At 41.5% G+C, this 23,395-nt stretch overlaps 1 protein-coding gene across 48 annotated transcripts in view; it reads left to right on the top strand.

Annotated features, from left to right (window-relative positions):
• The window catches only part of LOC144495829 (band 4.1-like protein 3), a 189,304-nt gene that overhangs the window by 38,360 nt on the left and 127,549 nt on the right, over nucleotides 1-23,395 (top strand). For all 48 annotated transcript variants that reach the window (XM_078216409.1, XM_078216407.1, XM_078216419.1 and 45 more), the window contains exons 2-3: nucleotides 1,009-1,194; nucleotides 5,461-5,670. In XM_078216409.1, coding sequence (XP_078072535.1) covers nucleotides 1,024-1,194; nucleotides 5,461-5,670 — 381 coding nt within the window. In that variant the 5' untranslated portion in view covers nucleotides 1,009-1,023. The remainder of the gene's footprint in view (nucleotides 1-1,008; nucleotides 1,195-5,460; nucleotides 5,671-23,395) is intronic.

Below are 23,395 nucleotides of genomic sequence, written 5' to 3'. Positions count from 1 at the left end.
ACGTGGGGTAACTGGCATATTGCCTGGGTGGGATTGTTGTCGGTGCAGACTCGTTGGGCCGAATGGCCTCCTCCTACACTATCGGGATTCTCTGATTTTAATATACATCTCTTAAAATGTTATATTCCTATGGTGTTTGTCCTTTACAGAAAGAGGTCAAAGTGGAAGTTTAGAGGAAAGGAAGGAGGGGATAAAGTGCAAGTTTATGAAAGCATAGTCAAAGGTCTTTTGGAGGTTTTTGAAAGTATTATTATAGGAGGTAGTTAGGTTAGGTTGAGAGCCCTAGAATGCTGAGACCAAAGTGATTGAAACAGTGGCCAACATTGGGGAACTCAAGGTAGTTGAAAGTCAGCAATAAACTACAGTTGGAGCAATGAGGACCTTACTGGGACTTGGCGGACATCACTGAGGTATCGAGATTTGGAGACCAGGGCGAAGATTTAGAAAATCGGTTTACTGTGTTGCTTGGCGGTAGGTGGTGATGCAGTGATGAGGATAGCAGGGATGGAAGTGCAGAATTTTGTGTGGGAGGAAACATGTGTCACAGTCTCCTAATGAGTTATACTTTGTTAGAGTGGAGTGGGCGATAGGACACAGGTTTGAGATGCTAATTTTCGACATGATAAAGATATAGATTAGAGTATCAACACAATGCATTGGACAAGAGTAGGTTGAAAATGAAATCTGAAATGTGGTGGTTTCTCGCAGGGAGGAGGTTCAGATCAGGACCTGACTTCAGTTTTGCGTTGGTAGGTGTATAAATTGGTAACTGTTTTTGGGAGAAATTGGAGTGGAGTTGATGGCATGCTAGTTACAGAACGTGCCTGCCTTGTGTTCTATTTAAAATACCAGATTCTGTTGGGGGAATGCAATACTTTGCACTGGATTTTGTCCTTTGCTCACCCAGGAGGTGAAGATAAATATCTGTCCTGTTGTGTCTTTAACAACTAATTGTAAACTGATTTTCTAATTTGTAAACTGATTTTCTCTAATGGATCTGTCTTCCAGGATTAATTTACAATCATGACAACGGAACCAGGCTCAGACTCAGAATCAAAGCAAGATCAAGAACAGAAGGAGGCCTCTGAAAAGAAAGAGGAGGCAGCTGAACAACAGCAGAGCGTTGAGCATCAACAGGAAGACGGTATTGACGGGCCTCCTGCAGGAATTGGCAATTCTGAGACAAAGGAGCAGGTATGTCACATTTATATACCACCTTTCGATAAGTCAGCCCGGTGGCACAGCGGTTAGCACTGACTGCTGCCTCACAGCTCCAATTCTGGTCTTGGGTGGCTGTCTGTGTGACATTCTTCCCATATCTGCATGGGTTTCTTCCGAGTGCGCTGGTTTCCTACCACAGTCCAAAGATGTGTAGGTTAGGTGAATTGGCCATGTTAAATTGTCCCAAGATATGTAGATGGATTAGCCATGGTAAATGTGTGGGGTTACGGGTACAAGGCGGGAAAGAGGGCGTTGGTACAATACTCTGTCAGAGAGTTGGTCCAGACCAAATGGGCTGAATGACCTCTTCTGCAGTGTAGGGATTCTATGATTCTAAGTCAAGTCAGATGAAAATCACTAAGTCTTGAAATCCTCCATAAATCTTGACTGTGGAGCCACTGTAATTGCAGGGAATGAGCAGGGAATGTGTTAATTGTTGATTACAGTTGAATTTAAAACTGAAGTTGTCTCATGCTGATGCCATGTCACTGAAATATCCAAGTCTGCTGTTGGTTCAGGGCTATGAGCATGAATACATTATTACAAGGGCAGTTGGAGGGCTGGAATGGTCTCGGGTTGTCAAGTTGAAGAGGTTCTCAATGTGATGGAAAACAGCTGACTTCTGTAATATGGCTTCAGCTGTCCAGTGAAGATTTGTGGATATATCTAGCAGACGGAGAAGTAGCTGCATTTACAGCTTGTGGCAGGGGATACAATTTCCAGAATGTCTGAGAGTAGATTAAAATGTATTGTAAAATTCTCCTTGATTCATAATCTGTTATATGTAGATCATGTTGTGAGAAATAAGCTATTTTTTGATTGATCTCGTATCTCACTTCACCATCTCCCATTATTATTCAGCTGGTACCTAAACAAGAGGTGGGATTGTAGATTTCATCCCAGTTTGTAACATTAGTGGCTTGGTTGAGTCGATTGCAATTTAAGTTTGAAGACCAAGTGATAGATTTTTTTTTTGCAACGGCAATTCTCAAATTCTACCTTTTTTAAAAGAAACTTACTCCTTACTTTTATCTAACTTGCATACGAATTTAGTAAGATATTGAAGGTGCATCCATGTACTTAAACCCCTAGATTTATTTTGCCAGTTGTTGTCTCTTCAACTGGTGCTTGTGATCATATACCTGCTTTAGCCTGAGACTGATAACTGCGGAGAACAATCTGGAAAGACGACTTCTATACTTCTGAGTTGTCCATGGCCACAAATTACATTTCCACCACTATGAGCAAAGATCGGTGTGTCAGTGATTGCATGTATGCAGAACTTTCAAGATCAACTCCCACCAGATGAATAAGTGTTCGGGAGCAAGAAATTAAGTAGCTGCTACACTCTCAAATCATTAAAGGCAAAATCTGTTTGAGTTATGAAGTGCTCAAGTGGTCTGTCAAATAGAACCCTCTTCGTTCTTCTCCAGGTAGTGTCTCCTCCCACCACCGTCTGTAAACAAAGGCGTTTTTGATTTTTGATTTCCAGCTTTATAAGTGGCACTTTACCTCCCAACCCCTGGATTTGGTATTATCTAATTTCTGCTAATAGCACCACAGTGAACTTGAGATAGGATAAACTTAGAGGGTTAGTTTATTTGCGCACACACAAATGTGAGAGGAGGGGTAACAACATGGCCTCCTTTCCATGATACAGTAAGAGAGGGCAATAGAGAAAGGAAGCGATTTGTTTGTAAGTCACAGCATCCCAAGAACACAAGAAATAGAAGCAGCAGAAGGTTACCAGGGCCTTCAAACCTGCCCCATCATTCAATACAATTGAGGCTGATCTATGCCGACTTCGACTCCTTTTCTGTGTCATTTCCCCATTGCCCTCTACTTCTTGATCTATCAAATATTTACCTACCTCCACTTTAAATACTTCTAATGACCCAGCCTTCACTACCCTTTGGGGCAGAGAATTTCAGAGATTTGCCATGCTCCGCGAGAATAAATTTTTACGCGCATCAGTTTTAAATGACCGCCCCTTTATCTTGGAGCTATGTCCATTTGTTCGAGTTTCTTCAACTAGTGAAAATATCTCACCAACTACCCTATCAAGTCCCCTCAGGATCTTATGTTTGAATTAGGTCACTCCTCACTCTTCTAAACTCCACAAAGAATACAGACCCAGACTATTAAGTCTCTCTTGGTAGGACAACCTTCTAATCCCAGGAATTAGCCTGGTGAATCTCCTTTGGACTGCTTCCAATGTTACTATATCCTTTTTTAGGTAAGGGGAGTAAAACTGTCGGCAGTATTCCAGGTGAGGTCTCACTAATACCCTGTACAATTGCAAAAGAACCTCTCTCTTTTTAAACTTCAACCCCTTTGCAATAAAGGCCAAATGCCATTTGCCGCCATAACTATTTGGTGCACCTGCTTGCTAACTTGTGATTCATGCACTAGAACACCTAGATCCCTCTGTACCTCACTCACCTGCAGTCTCTCTCCATTTAGATAACAATCTTCCTTTTGATTCTTCCTACCAAAGTGCATGACCTCACACTTCCCCACATTAAACTCCATTGACAGGTTTTTGTCCAATCACCCAATCTACCTCTATCCCATTGCACAATCACAATATCCTGATCACAACGTACCCTTCCACCTATTTTTGTATCATCGACAAATTTTGAAACTTTACATTCTGTTCCTTCCTCCAGGTCATTAATGTAAATAGTGAACAGTTGTAGACCAAGAACTGATCCCCGCGGTACTCCACTAGTTACAGCTTTCCACTCTGAAAAGGATCCATTTATTCCAACCCTGTTTTCTATGTGACAGCCAGTTTTCACTCCATGCTGACACACTTCCTCCAATTCCATGGGCTATTACTTTATGCACCAACCTCTTATGTGACACGTTGTCACATGCCTTTTGGAAACCTAAATACACTATCAGTTTTTAATTTTTAGAAATTAGCTTTGTAATATATATTTCATAAAAATAGAGTACGAGGTTTCAGCTCTGTATAGGGATGAGCAACTGGTGTTATAAGGAATGACTTTTGACCCTAGAATTATATCCACGGGAACAGAGTGGGCTAAGAGGCTGGTTAGGATTGCAGAATTATTAGAATTGCAGCGTCGAAGGAGGCCGTTTGGCCCATGGTGCATGTGCTGGATTTACATTCTCGCTGAATCCAACTGCTTTCCTCTCCCTTGACTGATTCTCGGTCAGTTACTGACTTCAGTGTTTTCTTCTTTAACTCAAAAAACTTGGTTAGATGGGTGTATCAACTGAGCCACAAATGATAAAACTGGAGTGGAGTCTATAAACCCAACTGATGTTCAGATAGTTTAATGAAGAAAGGCGAGGTGAGATATGACACTGAATAGTTTATTATTTCTCATAGCATGGTCTGCACAATCAGGAGTAAACAGAACACACAAATCATAGATTATGAAATACAGGTTATGTAAGTGTTTAAAATTATGGGCCGCACAGGGGTTAGCACTACTGTCTCAATGTCAGGGATCTGGCTTCAATGTCCACCTTGGGTGTCTGTCTCTGGGGAGTTTGCACATTCTCCCCATGTTTGAGTTTCCTTTTGGGTGCTCTGTTTTCCAACCACAGTCCAAAAATGTGCCGGTGGATTGGCCATGCTCGGTTGCCCCTTAATGTCCCAAGGTATATAGATAATGGAGATTAGTGGGGTAAATGCACAGGGTTACGGAGATGGGGCAGGGAGTGGGCCTGGCTAAGATGCTGCTTCGGAGACCTGGTGCAGACGCAGTGGGCCAAATGGCGGCCTTCTGTACTGTAGTGATTCTATGATAGGATTTCTGCAGAGCAGAGAGGCTATTCCCTCTTGTTATATAATCGGTAGCAAGAGGTTATCAATTTAAAATTGACACTAAGCAGATAAAGAGAGAGTTTGCATCCTTTAAGGGATAAGCAGATAAACATTGCAACAGGAAGATAATGAAACTATGGGTGAGAGTAGGATGATAGGAATAATTTTATATTGTTCCAGCAAAAAGCTGGCAAAGTCATGTTGAGCCTCATTATCTGTATATGTGCTTCCACTGCTATGATTTTCTAAAAACCTCTGTAAACTGTGTTCCTAATTTAATAGTATAGAATAATTTGCCATTGAAATGTCACAATTTTTTCTTATAGTTAAACATTACCTGAAGATTAAGCTGCATATCGTGATTATTGTTTATACTAAATGTTAACTGTTGAATGGAACTTGTTCCTGTAAGACTAATTATTTGAGTGTTTCATTAGATTGGTGAACAAGTAAAGGAGGCAGACGGAGCTTCTGGTAAACTTACTGTGGGTCAACAGGACGACCACCAGGCTGAGGACGACAAACTGTCCCAAAAATCCTCTTCCAGCAAGTTATCTAAATCTCCTCTCAAAGTTGTAAAAAAGCCAAAGAACATGCTGTGCAAAGTGACCCTTCTGGATGGCTCTGAGCACACATGTGAAGTTGAGGTAAGTTGACTGATCACATGCTCGTTAGTAACCTATTCAGAATTTTCCCTTTTCTGTATACCTACTGTCCTATAAGTTACAAATCAAAATAGTTTCCATTTGTTCTTCTGGGTCGGTGAACCCGTTTCAAGCGACAAATCTGTTTTCTTTTTTGTCCAGAAATGTTTTGGACGAAATTAAATGTATATCTCCAAATTTGTTGATGATACAAAATTGGGTGGGAAGGTGAACTGAGAGGAGGATGCCGAGATGCTTCAGCGTGATTTGGACAGACTGAGTGAGTGGGCATATGCATGGCAGATGCAGTATAATGTGGATAAATGTGAGGTTATCCACTTTGGTAGCAAAAGTAGGAAGGCAAATTATTATTCGAAAGGGTATAAATTGAGGGAGGTGGGTACTTAGCTAGACCTTGATGTCCTCGTGCATCAGTTGCAAAAGTAAGTATGCAGGTACAGCAGGCAGTAAAGAAGGCAAATGGTATGTTGCCCTTCATAGCAGGAGGATTTAAGTATCGGAATATTTTACTGCAATTGTACAGAGCATTGGTGAGGCCACACCTGCAGTATTGTGTGCAGTTTTGGTGTCCTTATCTGAGGAAGGATGCTCTTGCTATAGAGGGAATGCAGCGAAGGTTTGCCAGGCTAATTCCTAGGATGGCAGCACTGTCAAATGAGGAGAGATTAAGTCCGTTACGATTATATTAACTGGAGTTTAGAAGAGTGAGAGGGGATCGCATAGAAACTTATAAAATTCTAACAGGAATAGACAGGGTAGATTCGGAAAGAATGTTCCCGATGGTGAAGGAGTCCAGGACTAGGTGTCATGGTTTGAGGATAAGGAATTATCCTTTGAGCATTGATGTGTGGAGAAATTTCTTCACCCAGAGAGTCGGCGATTCTGTGAAATTCACTATCATGGAAAGTAGTTGAGACCAAATTGTTGTGCGATTTCGGGATGGAATTAGATATAACTCTTGGGATGAAGGGGATCAAGGGATATTGAGGGGGAAGCAGGATCAGGGTATTGAATTTGATGATTAGCCGTGATCTTACTGAATGGCAAAGCAGGCTCGAAGGTCCAAATGGCCTACTCCTGCTTCTGCTTCTATTTGCTGTGTATGTTTCTATGTAAATGATAGCAGGTTGGTTAAGAAGGCAGGTTGGTGAAGAAGGTTAAGGCTCATGGGATACAAGGAGAAGTGGCTAGATGGGTGGAGAACTGGCTTGGCGATAGGAGACAGAGGGTAGTGGTCGAAGGGTCTTTTTCCGGCTGGAGGTCTGTGACCAGTGGTGTTCCGCAGGGCTCTGTACTGGGACCTCTGCTATTTGTGATATATATAAATGATTTGGAAGAAGGTGTAACTGGTGTTATCAGCAAGTTTGCGGATGACACGAAGATGGCTGGACTTGCGGATAGCGAAGAGCATTGTCGGGCAATACAGCAGGATATAGATAGGCTGGAAAATTGGGCGGAGAGGTGGCAGATGGAGTTTAATCCGGATAAATGCGAAGTGATGCATTTTGGAAGAAATAATGTAGGGAGGAGTTATACAATAAATGGCAGAGTCATCAGGAGTATAGAAACACAGAGGGACCTAGGTGTGCAAGTCCACAAATCCTTGAAGGTGGCAACACAGGTGGAGAAGGTGGTGAAGAAAGCATATAAGAACATAAGAAATAGGAGCAGGAGTAGGCCATCTAGCCCCTCGAGCCTGCCCCGCCATTCAATAAGATCATGGCTGATCTGACGTGGATCAGTACCACTTACCCGCCTGATCCCCATAACCCTTAATTCCCTTACCGATCAGGAATCCATCCATCCGCGCTTTAAACATATTCAGCGAGGTAGCCTCCACCACCTCAGTGGGCAGAGAATTCCAGAGATTCACCACCCTCTGAGAGAAGAAGTTCCTCCTCAACTCTGTCTTAAACTGACCCCCCTTTATTTTGAGGCTGTGTCCTCTAGTTTTAACTTCCTTACTAAGTGGAAAGAATCTCTCCGCCTCCACCCTATCCAGCCCCCGCATTATCTTATAAGTCTCCATAAGATCCCCCCTCATCCTTCTAAACTCCAACGAGTACAAACCCAATCTCCTCAGCCTCTCCTCATAATCCAAACCCCTCATCTCCGGTATCAACCTGGTGAACCTTCTCTGCACTCCCTCCAATGCCAATATATTCTTCCTCATATAAGGGGACCAATACTGCACACAGTATTCCAGCTGCGGCCTCACCAATGCCCTGTACAGGTGCATCAAGACATCCCTGCTTTTATATTCTATCCCCCTCGCGATATAGGCCAACATCCCATTTGCCTTCTTGATCACCTGTTGTACCTGCAGACTGGGCTTTTGATATGGTATGCTTGCCTGTATAGGACGGGGTATAGAGTATAAAAGCTGGAGTCTGATGATGCAGCTGTATAGAACGCTGGTTAGGCCACATTTGGAGTACTGCGTCCAATTCTGGTCGCCGCACTACCAGAAGGACGTGGGGGCGTTAGAGTGCAGAGAAGGTTTACCAGGATGTTGCCTGGTATGGAGGGTCTTAGCTCTGAGGAGAGATTGGGTAAACTGGGGTTGTTCTCCCTGGAAAGACGGAGAATGAGGGGAGATCTAATAGAGGTGTACAAGATTATGAAGGGGATAGATAAGGTGAACGGTGGGAAGCTTTTTCCCAGATCAGAAGTGACGTTCACGAGGGGTCACAGGCTCAAGGTGAGAGGGGCGAAGTATAACTCAGATGTTAGAGGGATGTTTTTTACACAGAGGGTGGTGGGGGCCTGGAATTCGCTGCCAAGTAGGGTGGTGGAGGCAGGCACGCTGACATCGTTTAAGACTTACCTGGATAGTCACATGAGCAGCCTGGGAATGGAGGGATGCAAACGATTGGTCTAGTTGGACCATGGAGCGGCACAGGCTTAGAGGGCCGAAGGGCCTGTTTCCTGTGCTGTACTGTTCTTTAAATCCCCTGATACGACATCCAGAAGTTCTATGCTGAAGCTCTTTGGCTTCTTCTAATAAGCAACCTACTGGTAAATGTACAGAGAAAGCACAACTACTTTTAAACTACTTTTAAAGATTTACTTGGGGACTAATGTGCTGTTTGGAATTTGCTGTGCTTGGTTGGTGACAGCTGGTGCTTTGAGGGGTGCTATGTGAAATGGTAAGCCTCTTGCCAAATATGTATGTATAAGCAATCAGTGGAGGTTTTAATGACCTTCAATGGTATTTACAAATATGCTGAAAATAGTTGTTCAGAATAGGAAATCTACAGGAAACCAATGAGACATTTAAAATGTGTAAATGGCTCTGTCTGATTTTAAGTGAAGTGTTGTCATTAGTGATGAAGAATTTTACTTGCCATAACAGTGGCAAGAAGAGCAACATTTTACAAAATGTCAACATACAATTCTCTTTAAATGTGCAAATCATGTAAAGCAGGGTCACTATCTGATAGATTAAGACTGTGGGCACATTTTATTATTTTAAAAGAATATAACTTTTAATTATGCAAATTAATTGATTAAAAAAAAAAGTAATGTTGTTGCTTTCTCTTTGCCCATTCCCCATGATAGTTTGAAATCACCGATTTTCTTTTTACTTAGGAGACCATTCAGGCCATCATGCATGCACTGACATTCTGTCTCTAATTTGGAGAGCAAGATTCTGCCGACAATTGGCACCATTTCCACAAAAGTGGAAGAAATACCTAGCACCAAATGGCTCTGCTACTTGTATCTGAGTTTGTTATTCATTCTCTATGCAGTGCTAGCAAGGACAGCTTTTTAGTACCCTTGTAAAGGTGGTGATAAACCCCTCAAATGAGTGAATGTGAGTGAAGGCTGCTGTGGATCCAAATTCTCAGTCTTCTGTTTAGGAGTCATACATAACCAGGGGAAATGACTGCAGCGCTCAGGACTTCAGCGAGGTCTTTAGCAAGTTGGCAGAGATTCAAAGGCTGTATTTTATCCAATTGAATGAGCCACGTCAACTTTCCAGATCAAAACTGAAACTTTTGTAATTGTCAAGGAACTTCATTTATTTTTATACCACGTGTTTGGATTTATATAGCACCTTTCATGGCCTTTTGAATATCTCAAAGGCTAAACAATATAGTCACTGCTGAAATAGAGGGAAATACAACTTCAGTGAGATGAATGGAAACTAATCTGTTTTGTTGTTTAAGGACTAAATTTGGCCAAGAACCCAGGAAAGCTCTCCTGCTCATCCTCAAATAGTGCAGTGGGACTTTTTGCATCCATCTGAGATGGCAGATGGATTCTCCATTTAGCTTCTCATTCAAAATATGGCATTTCAGAAAATACTCTACTCCCTTAGGCTCGATTAGGCATTCAGGTGTCCTGCGGGAGGCTTGAACCCCGACTGTCTGACTCGGATGTCTGTGCACTCACGTTGAACCAAAGTTGATTCAATGTTCTAACTCCTTTATATTAAAAAAATTGGATATAATTTAGCTCCAGTATGTTATCAAGTGATAAAAATAAATATTTTGGTAATTTAGATCTTCTAGCTCTTGACTGTGTATAAATACGAAGAAACCGGCACTATGTATGATGCAATTCATTTTCAAAATCTATTTGCGAGCTATTTCATAAATCCCTAGAGAGAAAGTAGTCGAGTTTTGTATTATTGAATAAAGAACAATACAGCACAGGAACTGGCCCTTCGGCCCTCCAATCCCACGCCGCTCCCTGGTCCAAACTAGACCATTCTTTTGTATCCCTCCATTCCCACTCCATTCATGTGGCTATCTAGATAAGTCTTAAACGTTCCCAGTGTGCCCGCCTCCACCACCTTGCCCGGCAGCGCATTCCAGGCCCCCACCACCCTCTGTGTAAAATACGTCCTTCTGATATCCGTGTTAAACTGCACCCCCCCCCCCCCATGAGATCCAACCTTTTGCACCAACCTACCATATAGACGACATCCACGGCCCTTCCCTCGTCAACCATTCTAGTCACTTCTTCAAAAAACTCCACCAGGTTAGTGAGGCATGACCTCCCTCTCACAAAACCATGCTGACTATCGTTAATGAGTTTATTCCTTTCTAAATGCGCATACATCCTATCTCTAAGAATCCTCTCCAACAACTTCCCGACCACGGACGTCAAGCTCACCGGCCTATAATTTCCCAGGTTATCCTTCCTACCCTTCTTAAATAACGGGACCACATTAGCTATCCTCTGGGACCTCACCTGTGTCCAGTGATGAGACAAGGATTTGCGTCAGAGGCCCAGCGATTTCATCTCTCGTCTCCCTGAGCAGCCTGGGATAGATTCCATCAGGCCCTGGGGATTTGTCAGTCTTTATATTCCCTAAAAAAACCTAACACTTCCTCCCTTGTAATGGAGAATAATGTTGGACCTGAGGCACTCGGAAGCGCAGTAAATAGAGCCCAGGGATTGGAGTGTGGCCTTTCCATCCTGGGTGCTGAACAAAGGGAGTCAGGAGTTGGGAATGCCATAAATAGTGCCCGGTGGATCGGAGTGCGGCCGTTCCTACCTTGGAGCTGAATGTTGAGAGTTGGGAATGCCATAAGTAGCACCGGGGGGATCTGAGTCGGAAGCTGGGGATGCCATGTCAGCTGCTGAAAAAATTGAGTGGGGGAAAAATTGTGACATGGCAGGAAATTAGTAATCTGATTGGCCAATAAGCACTTGGTGTAAGAGACAGTGCATTAATAGACAGCTTAGGACACTGGAGTTCAAGTAGATCTATCAATAACGAGAACTAAAAATAGTTAAATACCTAAAACACATATCTGTGTAATTAAGAAATTTGTAACTTTTAGTTTTGTTTGAGGGGGTACTAGCATTTAATAAACACAGTAAAGAGGTGCACATGTAGGAATAATTCTAATTTAGAAAGTAATTAAATTACTACAGCAGTAAACATTTTGTATAAAGTTTAAGGTGTGTCATTGTAGCTCAGCCATGAGGAATGTGCGCCCTGCAGGATGTGGGAAGTTTGCAGGCACCAAGTGCCCTCGATGACCACATCTGCAGGAAGTGTCACCAGCTGCAGAAACTTAAGCTACGGGTTGTGGAGGAGGATTGTCTTGAACTTCTAAAGCACATAAAGATATGTTGGTGGATTGGGCAGACACCCGGTACATGAAGTTCAATGCAGAGAATTGTGAGATGGTTCATTTTGACAGAAAGAAAATAAAGGGAGAAACTCTAAAGGAGGTATTGGAACAAAGAGACCTTGGTGTATATGAGAGTAAGTAATTGAAGGTGGCAGATTATGTTGAGAAAGCAGTTAAAGCACATTTGTATCTTAGGCTTTAGTAATGGGGCATTGAGCACTACAGTGAGGTAGTCATGTTGAAGTTGTGTAAGACACTATCTGGGCTCATCTGAAGTTATGCTCCCGTTCTGGGCGCCATAGTTGAGGAAGGATGTGAAGGTTTTGGAGAGAGTAAAGAGGAGATTCAGAAGGGGGATTTCAGGAGTCAAGAACTGCAGTATTAGGAAAGAATGGAGAGGTTGGGACTGTTTTCCTTGGAGAAAAGAAGGCTGTGAGGAGACTTGATAAAGGTATCCAAAGATCCTGAGAGGTATAGATAAAGTAGATAGTAAGAAACTGTTTCCATTCGTGAGAGCAGCAAGAACGAAGAGGGCACAGATTCAAAATAATTGGCAAAAGCGATGCAAGGGTTTTTTCCGAACCAACGGGTGGTTGGAGTCTGGAATGAATTTTGAGAGGGGGTGGAAGAGGGTTTGACTCAGGTCTTCAAAGGTAGTTGCTATCTGGTAAGAAACCATGTGTGAGGTTATGGAGAGCCAGTTGCAGATTCGATGGGCCAAATGCCGACCTCCTGCTCCGAAAAGATTCTGTGATTGAGTTGGTGAGATGCACCAACAATACACTTATCAAGATTGAATGGATAAAGATCATTATATAATAGGATTTTTGAAAGCATTTATGAGAATACAATTACCAGAAGAAAGCTCAAACTCTTAAGATTATATGCAAATAATGTGATCTTAATTTATATTTTAGTACATACTTTAATTTGCTTAGATGAATATATTATACTCCTAATTAAGGTCAGTCCATTTCTAATGGAGAAGTTGCATTGTTTTACTCACTGGATCAAGCTTTTGTTGATATTTACCTTGCAAGTTTTAAAAATGAGTCGGAGTAGAGTGGCCCTATATAGGTATTGTTGAAATGGCCAATCTGTGTCCATTTTAGAGTTCTTCAGTTGTTACATACAGTAATGCTTCAGGACATGAGTGTTTTTGTGGTGAAAATTACTTTCTTTACTTGAAATGAATTCTGATGGTTTGAGGCACTACTGTAATTGGTAGCTCTCTTTCATTTTTTTAACCAGTTAAAGCTTTGATTGGATTCAGTGGGGTTTTGTTGAAAAGCTTTAAGTTATTCCCTTAAGGAATTCAGAATGTGTTGCACAGCACATGTGAGAGCTCACTCTGACTTAGAAGTTCTATTAGAAACCAATTCAAAACAGCCAACCTTTATTGTTTCAAGAAGATAACCATATATGTGTGTCACAGGACCATTCTTTACTCTGTAACCAAGCATAATCTTGACAGCAAGGTATGTTTGAATTCTGTTGCTGTCTGAATGAGTTACTTGCAACTTATTCTGTGTAAAGGTGGGTGAGAATGTAATTAGAAGAAGATGAATGGCCAGCTGGAGTTGAGAGTAAAAAAATGTAAAAATCCCTCATCCAAGACTAGTTTTTCAATTTATCCATCAAAACATATGAAAGATTTCAGCACTAGATGAGCAAAAAATTACTTTTGGCGACCATGTGGCAGTTATGGTACTGAATTTTCAACTCGAGACATTTAATTTCACTGTATACAGTTATGAAATTAATTTTAATAAATAAGTAATTTATGAACTGTGTGAGGAAAATCTTACCATCTAAGTAACTCCTCTACTGCTCTTGAAACTAATGAATGCTGTGAGGTGGGATGATTCAGCAAAGGGTGAATTCAAAACAGTAAGAGAAGCTAGCTGCGGGGCTCCAGAGCGGAATAGTGAATTTGGTTTAAAACAAAATGTGGAATGGGTCAGGAAGAATTTAAAAGTAATGGGCGTAATGATATCAGGCGGAAAATAAAACTATAGGCTCTATTTTTGAATATGTGAAGCATTCACAGTAAAATAGATACATTAATAACAGAAAAGTCAATTGGGGTAATCATATAGTCATTCAGCAAAGCAGTTGCAGAATAATCGAGATTGGAAGTTATTCCAAGGGCAGCGCGGTGGCACAGAGATTTGCACTGCTGCCTCGCAGCGCCAGGGACCCGGGTTCAATTCTGGCCTCAAGTGACTGTGTGGAGTTTGCACGTTCTCCCCGTATCAGTGTGGGTTTCCTCCGGGTGCTCCGGTTTCCTCCCACAGTCCAAAGATGTACGGGTTGGGTTGATTGGCCATGCTAAATTGCCCTTTAGTGTCAAGGGGCCTAGCAGGGTAAATACATGGGGTTATGGGGTAGGGCCTGTGTGGGATTGTTGTCAGTGCAGACTTGATGAGCCGAATGGCCTCCTTCTGCACTGTAAGGATTCTATGATACTACGATACTTGACTTTTTGAAGAAATGGATAAGATGGAAAAGGCTGTCTCCCAAACCCTGACAAGACAGGATTGCCCTGATGATGAAGGGTGGAATAAAAGCAGCAGAGAGAAAGGATCTTGGCTTGGAAAATCAAGATATAGAATAATTTTGGGTGGGCTAAGAAATATTAAGGGGCAGAAAATAATGGTTCAAGTAACTTGTAGGCTCCTTAACAATATCATGCAGAGTATAAGTCAGGATATTAGAGGTGTATATATAATAAGGGTAATACTGTAATTAAAGGTTACTTCAATCATAATATGCGCTGGACAAACTAAATTTTTAGCAATAGTGTAGAGGACAAGTTCATTGAATTCAAGCTAGTTTTCTACATCAGTATGCCAAAGAATGTATGTCAATAGGATATCGGGCTTTTTTAGATTAAATATTGTGTGTAGAGAGGGTTAATTACCTTAATTAATTAATGTCATAAAGAAAGATCTGGGGAAGAGTGACCCAATGTTTGAATTTCTAAAAATAGAATTAATAGAATTTTATATTGAGAGTTTTAGAATGAATGAATTTGTTAACTAACTTGCATTTTACCAAGAAAAAGACAGTTTCTTCTCGGACAAGTTTCTTCTGGGGCAATGGCATTTATCACTGCCAGCAATAAGTGTGCCCGATTGTTCTTTATGCATTCTCTGCTTGTATTTCAGGTTTTCAGCACCCACAGTATTTTGATTTTTGTTATTATGTATTAAATCCACTGTGACAATACTAACAAGACTTTAAGAAGGAGATAGATATATTTCTGATTTTTAAAAAAAGGTTAAAGGAATATGGGGGAACAGGTTGGGAGGTGGATTTGAGACCAGGAAGAGATCAGCCATGTTCTAATTGAATGGCGGCGCAGGCTCAAAGGGCTGAATTTTCCTACTTCTGCTCCAAACTCCTATGCTCCAGTGTAACCTGCCAACCCATCCACACCTCCACAATCAGAGTGGTTTTCTGGCTGCGTTTTGTGTTTAAAAAAAAAATACTAATGGTGTCTGGAACAGGAGAGAAGGATTTGAGAAGGTAAATCCTTAAGTTAGGTGTGGAATGAGTTGTAAGGACTCTATCTTTTTTTCTGCAACTTACTCTGAAGGTGTTAATTACTGGGCTGGGGTCCTGGCTTGTAGCAGCCCAAACTCATAACTGCCAACAGCACAAACACCAATGATGAAGTGGATTTACCTAACAATCGCTATTACCAACAGAAAACTTCTAATAGTTAATAAAGAAGGTAAAGTTGTAAAAGAGAAAATTGGTTTGAATAAATTTGACTCGATGTTAGTGTTACAGTAACTTACAGGAACTAGTGGTTTACCACACTGGTAAGACATGGATTCACATTTCACATATAATTCAGACTGTCAAATGTGCACCAGGTGAAGGTAAGGAACTTTCTCCACAGGGAGGAAATAAATTAAAGTGATTTAGCAGGCAGATCTGTAACACCTGGATCAACAGCATAACTGTTAGACAGTGAGCAGTAAAATGTTTGCTACTTTCAGGGAATGTATCTGCACCCAAAAGGGAGATTTTTAACTCACCAATCTAATGTAAACTAGTAAGGGTGGGTGGGGAAATTAACCCCTGGATGGGATTCTCATCTGTGGTGGGACCTGTTGCGAGCAAGAACGGAGAGCTTGGTGCTCCAGCCAAAATTCCATTCACTTTCAGTGGCACCGGAAAATCCCACCTGCGAACGAGGACGCAAGATTCGATCCCTTTATCATATTCCATGGGAATTTTAATGCTTATGTCGTTGGCAGCTGATGAACCCTCTGCCCACATCAGGTAGGAATCATGTAGGAATAGACTCCAATGTCCTTTTAATTGCTGGATGCCTGTCCTAGCTGTCCCTTTGAATAATATCTGGTCTGTAGGCTCTGGGAACTGAGAAGTATTTAAAATGTTTCTTTGGAGGAGCAGGGATGTTTTTCCAGGTCCTACAAGAAAACCTTGAGCTCCTACAATTGGCGTCTCTCTCTCACCCGTGCGACTCTGTGAATAACTCCTCCCTTGCAAGCATCTTCTGGCTAACAGTTGACCTCCAGACTCTATTTTAACCCACTGCCAGCTCCCTCTTTCCACCAATTTTAAACAGGCAGTTATAGAATCCCTACAGAGCAGAAGGAGGCCATTCAACCCATTGAGGCTACACCCATTCCCTGACAGAGTATCTTACCCAGGTCCTCCTCCACCCTATTCCCATAACCTCATGTATTTACTCCACTAATCCCCCTAACCTACACATCTTGGGACACTTAAGTGGCAATTTAGCATGTCCAATCCACCTGACGTCCACATCTTTGGACTGATATTGTTTGATGGGATTTGTATGATGCCAGTTAATATACCTGGGCTTCAAACTGATGTTGTTGCAGGGTGGTGAAGTTGTTTTGACACATCCAGCAATGGGGTCTATAATTAACAAAATAATATAGCATTTCTATGAAAAATGTACTGTCAAATCAAGTTGCTTGATCTGCTTATTAGGAATGCAATTTGCTGCTTTCTCATTGCTTTGAGATGCCCCAGTTAGACATGTGATCGCAGCTGCAGCCATTTGGGATCAACATATTTTGCACCCTGTTCTCAAAATGGATACAAATAAAGCATATGTTACATTCTACTCCTGATAATTCCATTTTAAGAACTAAATTATCCAATAATTTCATTGAAGTAATAGCAATGGAAAGCAAGAACTAAGTGCCAAAAATTAATCAAAAGATATTTTGAAGTGGTGAAATTGAATTAATAATAGTTTATAAATTGTTCATACATTTCGAGATATTCCTTGGTGTGACTCAGTTACAACAGGGGACGTTGCTGTTATCTCTGTTTGGAACCCTGTATCTTTCGGTTGTTGGAGGTTACTCTAAATAAATGGATATGGGTTTGTCTGCTACTGTAAGTGGAATTGCTGCTGGCTCAAAATTTATATGATGCTTTATTTAGGTAGCATTCTATGGCGAACAGCTACTTGAAACAAATCCTAAATCACTAATGAATCTGTGTTAAGTGGAAAATGGTGTGAGGTTTTGCAAATTGCTCAGGATGAGCTTTAGATTGCTGTTGGTTTGAATCATCATCAAATCCCTACAGGACAGAAGGAGGCCATTCGGTCCATTGAGTCTGCACCGACCACAGGCCCTATTCCCATAACCCCTCATATTTAACCTGCTAATCCCCTGACACTAGTGTCAACTTAACATGGTCAATCAACCTAACCCGCACATACTTGTGGGATGGAAGGAGGAAACCGGAGCACCTGGAGGAAAAGCACGTAGACACGAGGAAAACGTGCAAACTCCACAGACACAGTCACCTGAGGCAGGAATTGAACCCGGGTCCCTGGAGCTGTGAGGTTGCAGTGCTAACCACTGCACCCGCGCTTTCATTCTGGCTTATCTGGAAGAAAGCTTGTGCTGAATTTTTCAGAAATCTTATTTTGTGATCTTGTTTCTGGTCTAGATCATCATTATTTGGGGGAAAAAAAACTTCTGTCAGTGTGATGATTTTACTGGGACTAAGTTGGATCCAGGCTCTATTATGTGACGAAAGGATTCTGGAATTTTTTATTGGTTTTCAGGAAGGCATTCCATGATTTTGCCGGTTTATAATTAGATTTATTGGTTTGTGGCAATGGAATAATGCAATTTCTATTTCTGATCATATGGGATTATGTAATTTTTCTCAATTTCTTTTCTGGTGTCCGAGGGACCATATTCTGCAAATTTCTGCTTTCCATAAATTTGCATTCGCCTGTGTTTGTTTCTATTCAATAAAGACATTCCAAAACATTTTTTCCCATTTACTGTCAGACATTTCCTTTGCTTGGATTCATAGTTAATTAGTATATCTTCAGAAAGGAAAGCAAACTTCTTTGGGATTTTTTTCAGGTTTGCTTCATGTTGATCTAGTGGCAGCTGTGAATTGTACAAAGGCGGACAATCTTTCTGTCTTGGTTGATTGATATGATAGGATAGATGGTATTTACTTCTGGCTGGCAACCCCTAAAATCCATATAGAAATGGAAAGCTTACATTTTTGCAGAAGGATTTGGTGAAAAACAACTGGGCTGTATGGTACTGAAATGTTCTATGTCTGATGAACATCTTTTACATAAGCTTTCTTGTAATCTTCTGAAATAAAAGCTCCAATGATTCAGTGCTATTCTGCAGGCATCCCATTAAACTGTCGGTTATTGTGATTTGCATTAGAATATTTTTGTTCAGCTGCTTTAGTTTCATTCAACTTTTTCTAAAATCATTGTTGCCACTGAATGTTTTTAGCCATCAACTTCAGAATGGCATTGATTTTTTTTTTATTGAGCCACACCTGATAACTGAGTCAGATCAATTGTTTGTACAACTAATTTTAACAGTCTCTTTCAGAGCTGCATAAATATCAACAGTCACGGTCATTAACTCCGGTTCCTTTAATAGTCATGCAGCTTAGCTCGGGGCGGCACAATGGTTAGCACTGCTGCCTCACAGTGCCAGGGACCTGGATTTGATTCCCGGCTTGGGTCACTGTCTGTGTGGAGTCTGCATATTCTCCCTGTGTCGGTGTGGGTTTCCTATGGGTGCTCCAGTTTCCTCCCACAGTCTGAAGACGTGCTGGTTAGGTGCATTGGCCATGCTAAATTGTCCATCTGTACCCGAACAGACACCGGAGTGTGGCAGCTTGGGGATTTTCACAGTAACTTTGTTGCAGTGTTAATGTAAGCCTACTTGTGACATGAATAAATAAACTTTAAACTTCAAAAACTTTAACGACTTGTGTTAATTTGGGAACCATAAATCATTGTTTTTTTTTGCCCTTTCAGTGTTTTACTTGCATTTTGTGTTGTTAGAAACATAATCAGAACAGTATTGACTTGGGGGTATACATATGATATTTTTCAAACGAAAAGCTCTCGAGTTCAGACACCAGATTGACTTTGTAAGCTATGATTAGTGTTGCGCCAACATAAGGTACTGTTTAGTTTAGAAGGCTGCAGGTGTTAGCATGACAAACATCATATGCTATTATTTAAATGTGGACTGTATATATTTAATTTGGTTGAGGGAAATGTAATCTTTGAATTTCAAAGGGATTTGAATTACATTTCCACAAGGAGATAGTTTACCTTAGAGTCTCCCTTTAAGCACCTGCTTATCAGCCGACAGGAATGTTTTGTGTTTAATGATGTGCCAGCTGACACACAAACTAGGCTAGTTTTGCAACTGCCACATATTGCATAGTATAACCAGTGAGTTACTGTTTCAAATGCAGCGGATAGAGCAAGAGTGAGTGGCACGTTTTATAATTGTGTACCAAAAAAAATTCACTGATGCTGTTGATTGAACTGCTTTTATTTAAATGTACCTTTTGATTTGGAGTCTGACTCTTGGTTCAATAATGTATATTCAGTTTGATTTTTGAAGAGATGGGGATTGCGTGGTGGCACATGATACATTCCATACATTGATTTACAGAGTAAGGTTTTCTGTTGCAATCCCTGGGTTTTGCAATTCATCTAATTCTTGGTTGAAAAATGGTGTATTTAGGATGGTGGCGATTTCTGCTTATTAGTAGTAACCAATAACTCTGAACCCAAACAAATTTCTAGTGTAAAAACCACACAACACAACGGTGCTTCAGACAAATTTCATGATGTCCTTGACAAAAGAAGAAAAATCTTAATCAGCTGCTACGACAATAACATTGTGTATTTCCATTAACGTAATCCTTTAACATAATAAAATGCTCAAAGTACTTCACAGGAGCATTGTAAAACCAAAGAAGGTTTCAGCAGCTGACGAACTGAGGCGGTGGTATAGTCAGATGACATTGGGGAGGTGGAAATATGCAGTTTCATAGATGCGGATCTATGGTTGCTGCTGGTGAGACTTGTTTAAATAAGTTACTTGGAAATCATGTTGCCAGTTCCAATTTAGCACCACTTTTTATTTGCCGTTTTTAGACCATACTCATGAATGAAGAAGTAATTATCATTTGTTATACATTTTTTAATTGACATAGGGGAATGCCTTAAGGTTTAGGTCTGAAGAGATTGTATAATCCTTGAACATTTTTCTCATTGATCTTTGATCTCTTTGGAAACGGTTACTATTTACAGGAATCTGTCATCCGCTGCAATGTGGTATTTACGTTAGCAGCAGTCTGACTGCAATGGGACCAAACCTTAGCTGCTATGCACAGCTGCTTGGATGCTTAAAGGCTGCTTGAAAATAGCACCATAATCAAATGCCACACTGGTAACAATCACTATTTGAAATGTCTTTTACATCGTACTTATAGTACTATCTCAAATGTGAGGATAAGTTATAAATACATATTATATTGTAAGTTTCCTGCAAGTAGAAAGGCTGGTACTGCAATATCCAAATGTTTATATCAGCATTGAGCTTCGTTCTGTTGCCCTGTTGCTGCATCTCCCCAGTTCATAGTTTTTAAATATTAAAATCAAAAACAGCAGGTGAGACAATGTCTGTAGAAAAAAACCAAATTCATGCTTCATTTCTGCGCAGATGCTGCCTGACCTTCTGAGTATTTCCAGGATTATCTGATTTTATTTCAGATTGCTAGCATTTGCAGGAAGTATTTTGCTTTTGCATTTTACAGGGGTTTTTGTTACATTTGTAAACTTTAAATATAACCTGTTTTGCTTGATAGTAGAATTTTGATAAGGAATTGCAAAATTAATCTCATTCACTTGGTTTCCAAGCCAACTGCATAATAGACATAAAAACATTTGCTACCTAGGAAACCAGACCATACCACAGATGGGTGAAATGTTCCTAATGGTGCATGCAACAACAGTATGTCGGACTTGTAATGAAAGTGGGAGTCCTTTTCCTGTTCTAATTAAATATATGCATAATAAAAGATACTAGCAGAAGATAGCAATCTCATAGTGCCCTGAACTGTGAACTAATTCATAACAATCATCGTAACCAGGAATTGACTGATGTATTGAAATCAGTCTTGCCTTTTACTGTGTTGTAAACCTTTTTTTCCCCAGTTGATGACAGGATATGCTGATGTCCACAGCACACCACTTAGCAGCTCGGAAGTAATGTTTACTTTTAACTTTAGCAAGGCCTTTGACAAGGGTAGGTTGTTGCATATAATTCAATCTCACGGGGTCCCAGGGTGAGGTAGCCAATTGGATACAAAATTGGCTTTATGACAGAAGATAGAGGGTGGTTATAGAGGGTTGTTTTTCAAACTGGCAGCAGTGTGCCTCCAGGATTGGTGCTGGTTCCACTGTTATTTGTAATTTATATTAATGATTTGGATGGGAATTTAGGAGGCATGGTTAGTAAGTTTGCAGATGACACCAAGATTGGTGGCATAGTGGACAATGAAGAAGGTTATCTAGGATTGCAACGGGATATTGATCAGTTGGGCCATTGGGCTAATGAATGGCAGATGAAGTTTAATTTTGATAAATGTGAGGTGATGCATTTTGGTTGATTGAACCAGGGCAGGACTTAGAAACATAGAAAACTACAGCACCAAACAGGCCCTTCGGCCCCACAAGTTGTGCCGAACATATCCCTACCTTTTAGGCCTACCTATAACCCTCCATTCTATTAAGTCCCATTTACTCATCCAGGAGTCGCTTAAAAGACCCTATTGAGTTCGCCTCCACCACCACTGACGGCAGCCGATTCCACTCGCCCACCACCCTCTCTGTGAAAAACTTCCCCCTAACATTTCCCCTGTACCTACCCCCCAGCACCTTAAACCTGTGTCCTCTCATAGCAGACATTTCCACCCTGGGAAAAAGCCTCTGAGAGTCCACCTATGCCTCTCAACATCTTATATACCTCTATTAGGTCCCCCCTCATCCTACGTCTCTCCAAGGAGAAAAGACCGAGCTCCCTCAGCCTATGCTCATAAGGCATGCCACTCAATCCAGGCAACATCTTTGTAAATCGCCTCTGCACCCTTTCAATCTTTTGCACATCCTTCATGTAATGAGGTGACCAGAACTGAGCACAGTACTCCAAGTGGGGTCTGACGAGGGTCTTTTATAGCTGCATCATTATCCCCGGACTCCAAAACTCAATCCCTCGATTGATAAAGGCCAGCACACCATACGCCTTCTTAACCACCTCCTCCACCTGCGGGGCCGATTTTAGAGTCCTATGGACCCGGACCCCAAGATCCTTCTGATCCTCTACAGTACTAAGAGTCTTTCCCTTTATATTGTACTCCTTCATCCCATTTGACCTGCCAAAATGGACCACTGTGCATTTATCTGGGTTGAAGTCCATCTGCCACTTGTCCGCCCAGTCTTGCATCCTATCCATGTCCCTCTGTAACTTCTGACATCCCTCCAGACTATCCACAACCCCACCAACTTTCGTGTCGTCGGCAAACTTACCAACCCATCCCTCCGCTTCCTCATCCAGGTCATTTATGAAAATGACAAACAGCAAGGGTCCCAACCATTGGTGACCAATCTCCATTTAGAAGAAGACCCATCTATACACACTCTCTGCCTCCTTTGGGCAAACCAGTTCTGGATCCCCAGGGCAGCAGCCCCTTGGATCCCATGCCCTCTCACCTTTTTCTAGAAGCCTTGCATGGGGGACCTTATCGAACGCCTTGCTAAAATCCATATAAACCACATTTACCGCTTTCCCTTCGTCAATGTGTTTAGTCACGTTTTCGAAGAACTCCACCAGGCTCGTAAGGCACGATCTGCCCTTGACAAAGCCATGCTGAGTATTCTTGAGCATACTAAACCTCTCTAAATGCTCATAAATCTTGTCCCTCAGGATCTTCTCCATCAGCTTACCAACCACTGAGGTAGACTCACCGGTCGGTAATTTCCTGGGCTATCCCTATTCCCCTTCTTAAAAATAGGAACCACATCCGCAATCCTCCGGCACCTGTCCCGTCTCCATCAATGACGCAAAGATCATCGCCAGAGGCTCTGCAATCTCTTCCCTCGTCTCCCACAGTAACCTGGGGTACATCCCATCCGGACCCAGCGACTTATCTATCTTGATATCATTCAAAGATTCCAGCACAACCTCTTTGTTAAAGTCCACATACTCAGTCTTTTCAGTCCACCGCAAGCCCAC

The sequence above is a fragment of the Mustelus asterias genome, chromosome 7, assembly GCF_964213995.1.
Source record: "Mustelus asterias chromosome 7, sMusAst1.hap1.1, whole genome shotgun sequence".
Classification (NCBI taxonomy): Eukaryota; Metazoa; Chordata; class Chondrichthyes; order Carcharhiniformes; family Triakidae; genus Mustelus; species Mustelus asterias.
Note: the sequence above shows the minus strand (reverse complement) of the source record. Positions and strands in the feature narration are given on the sequence as shown.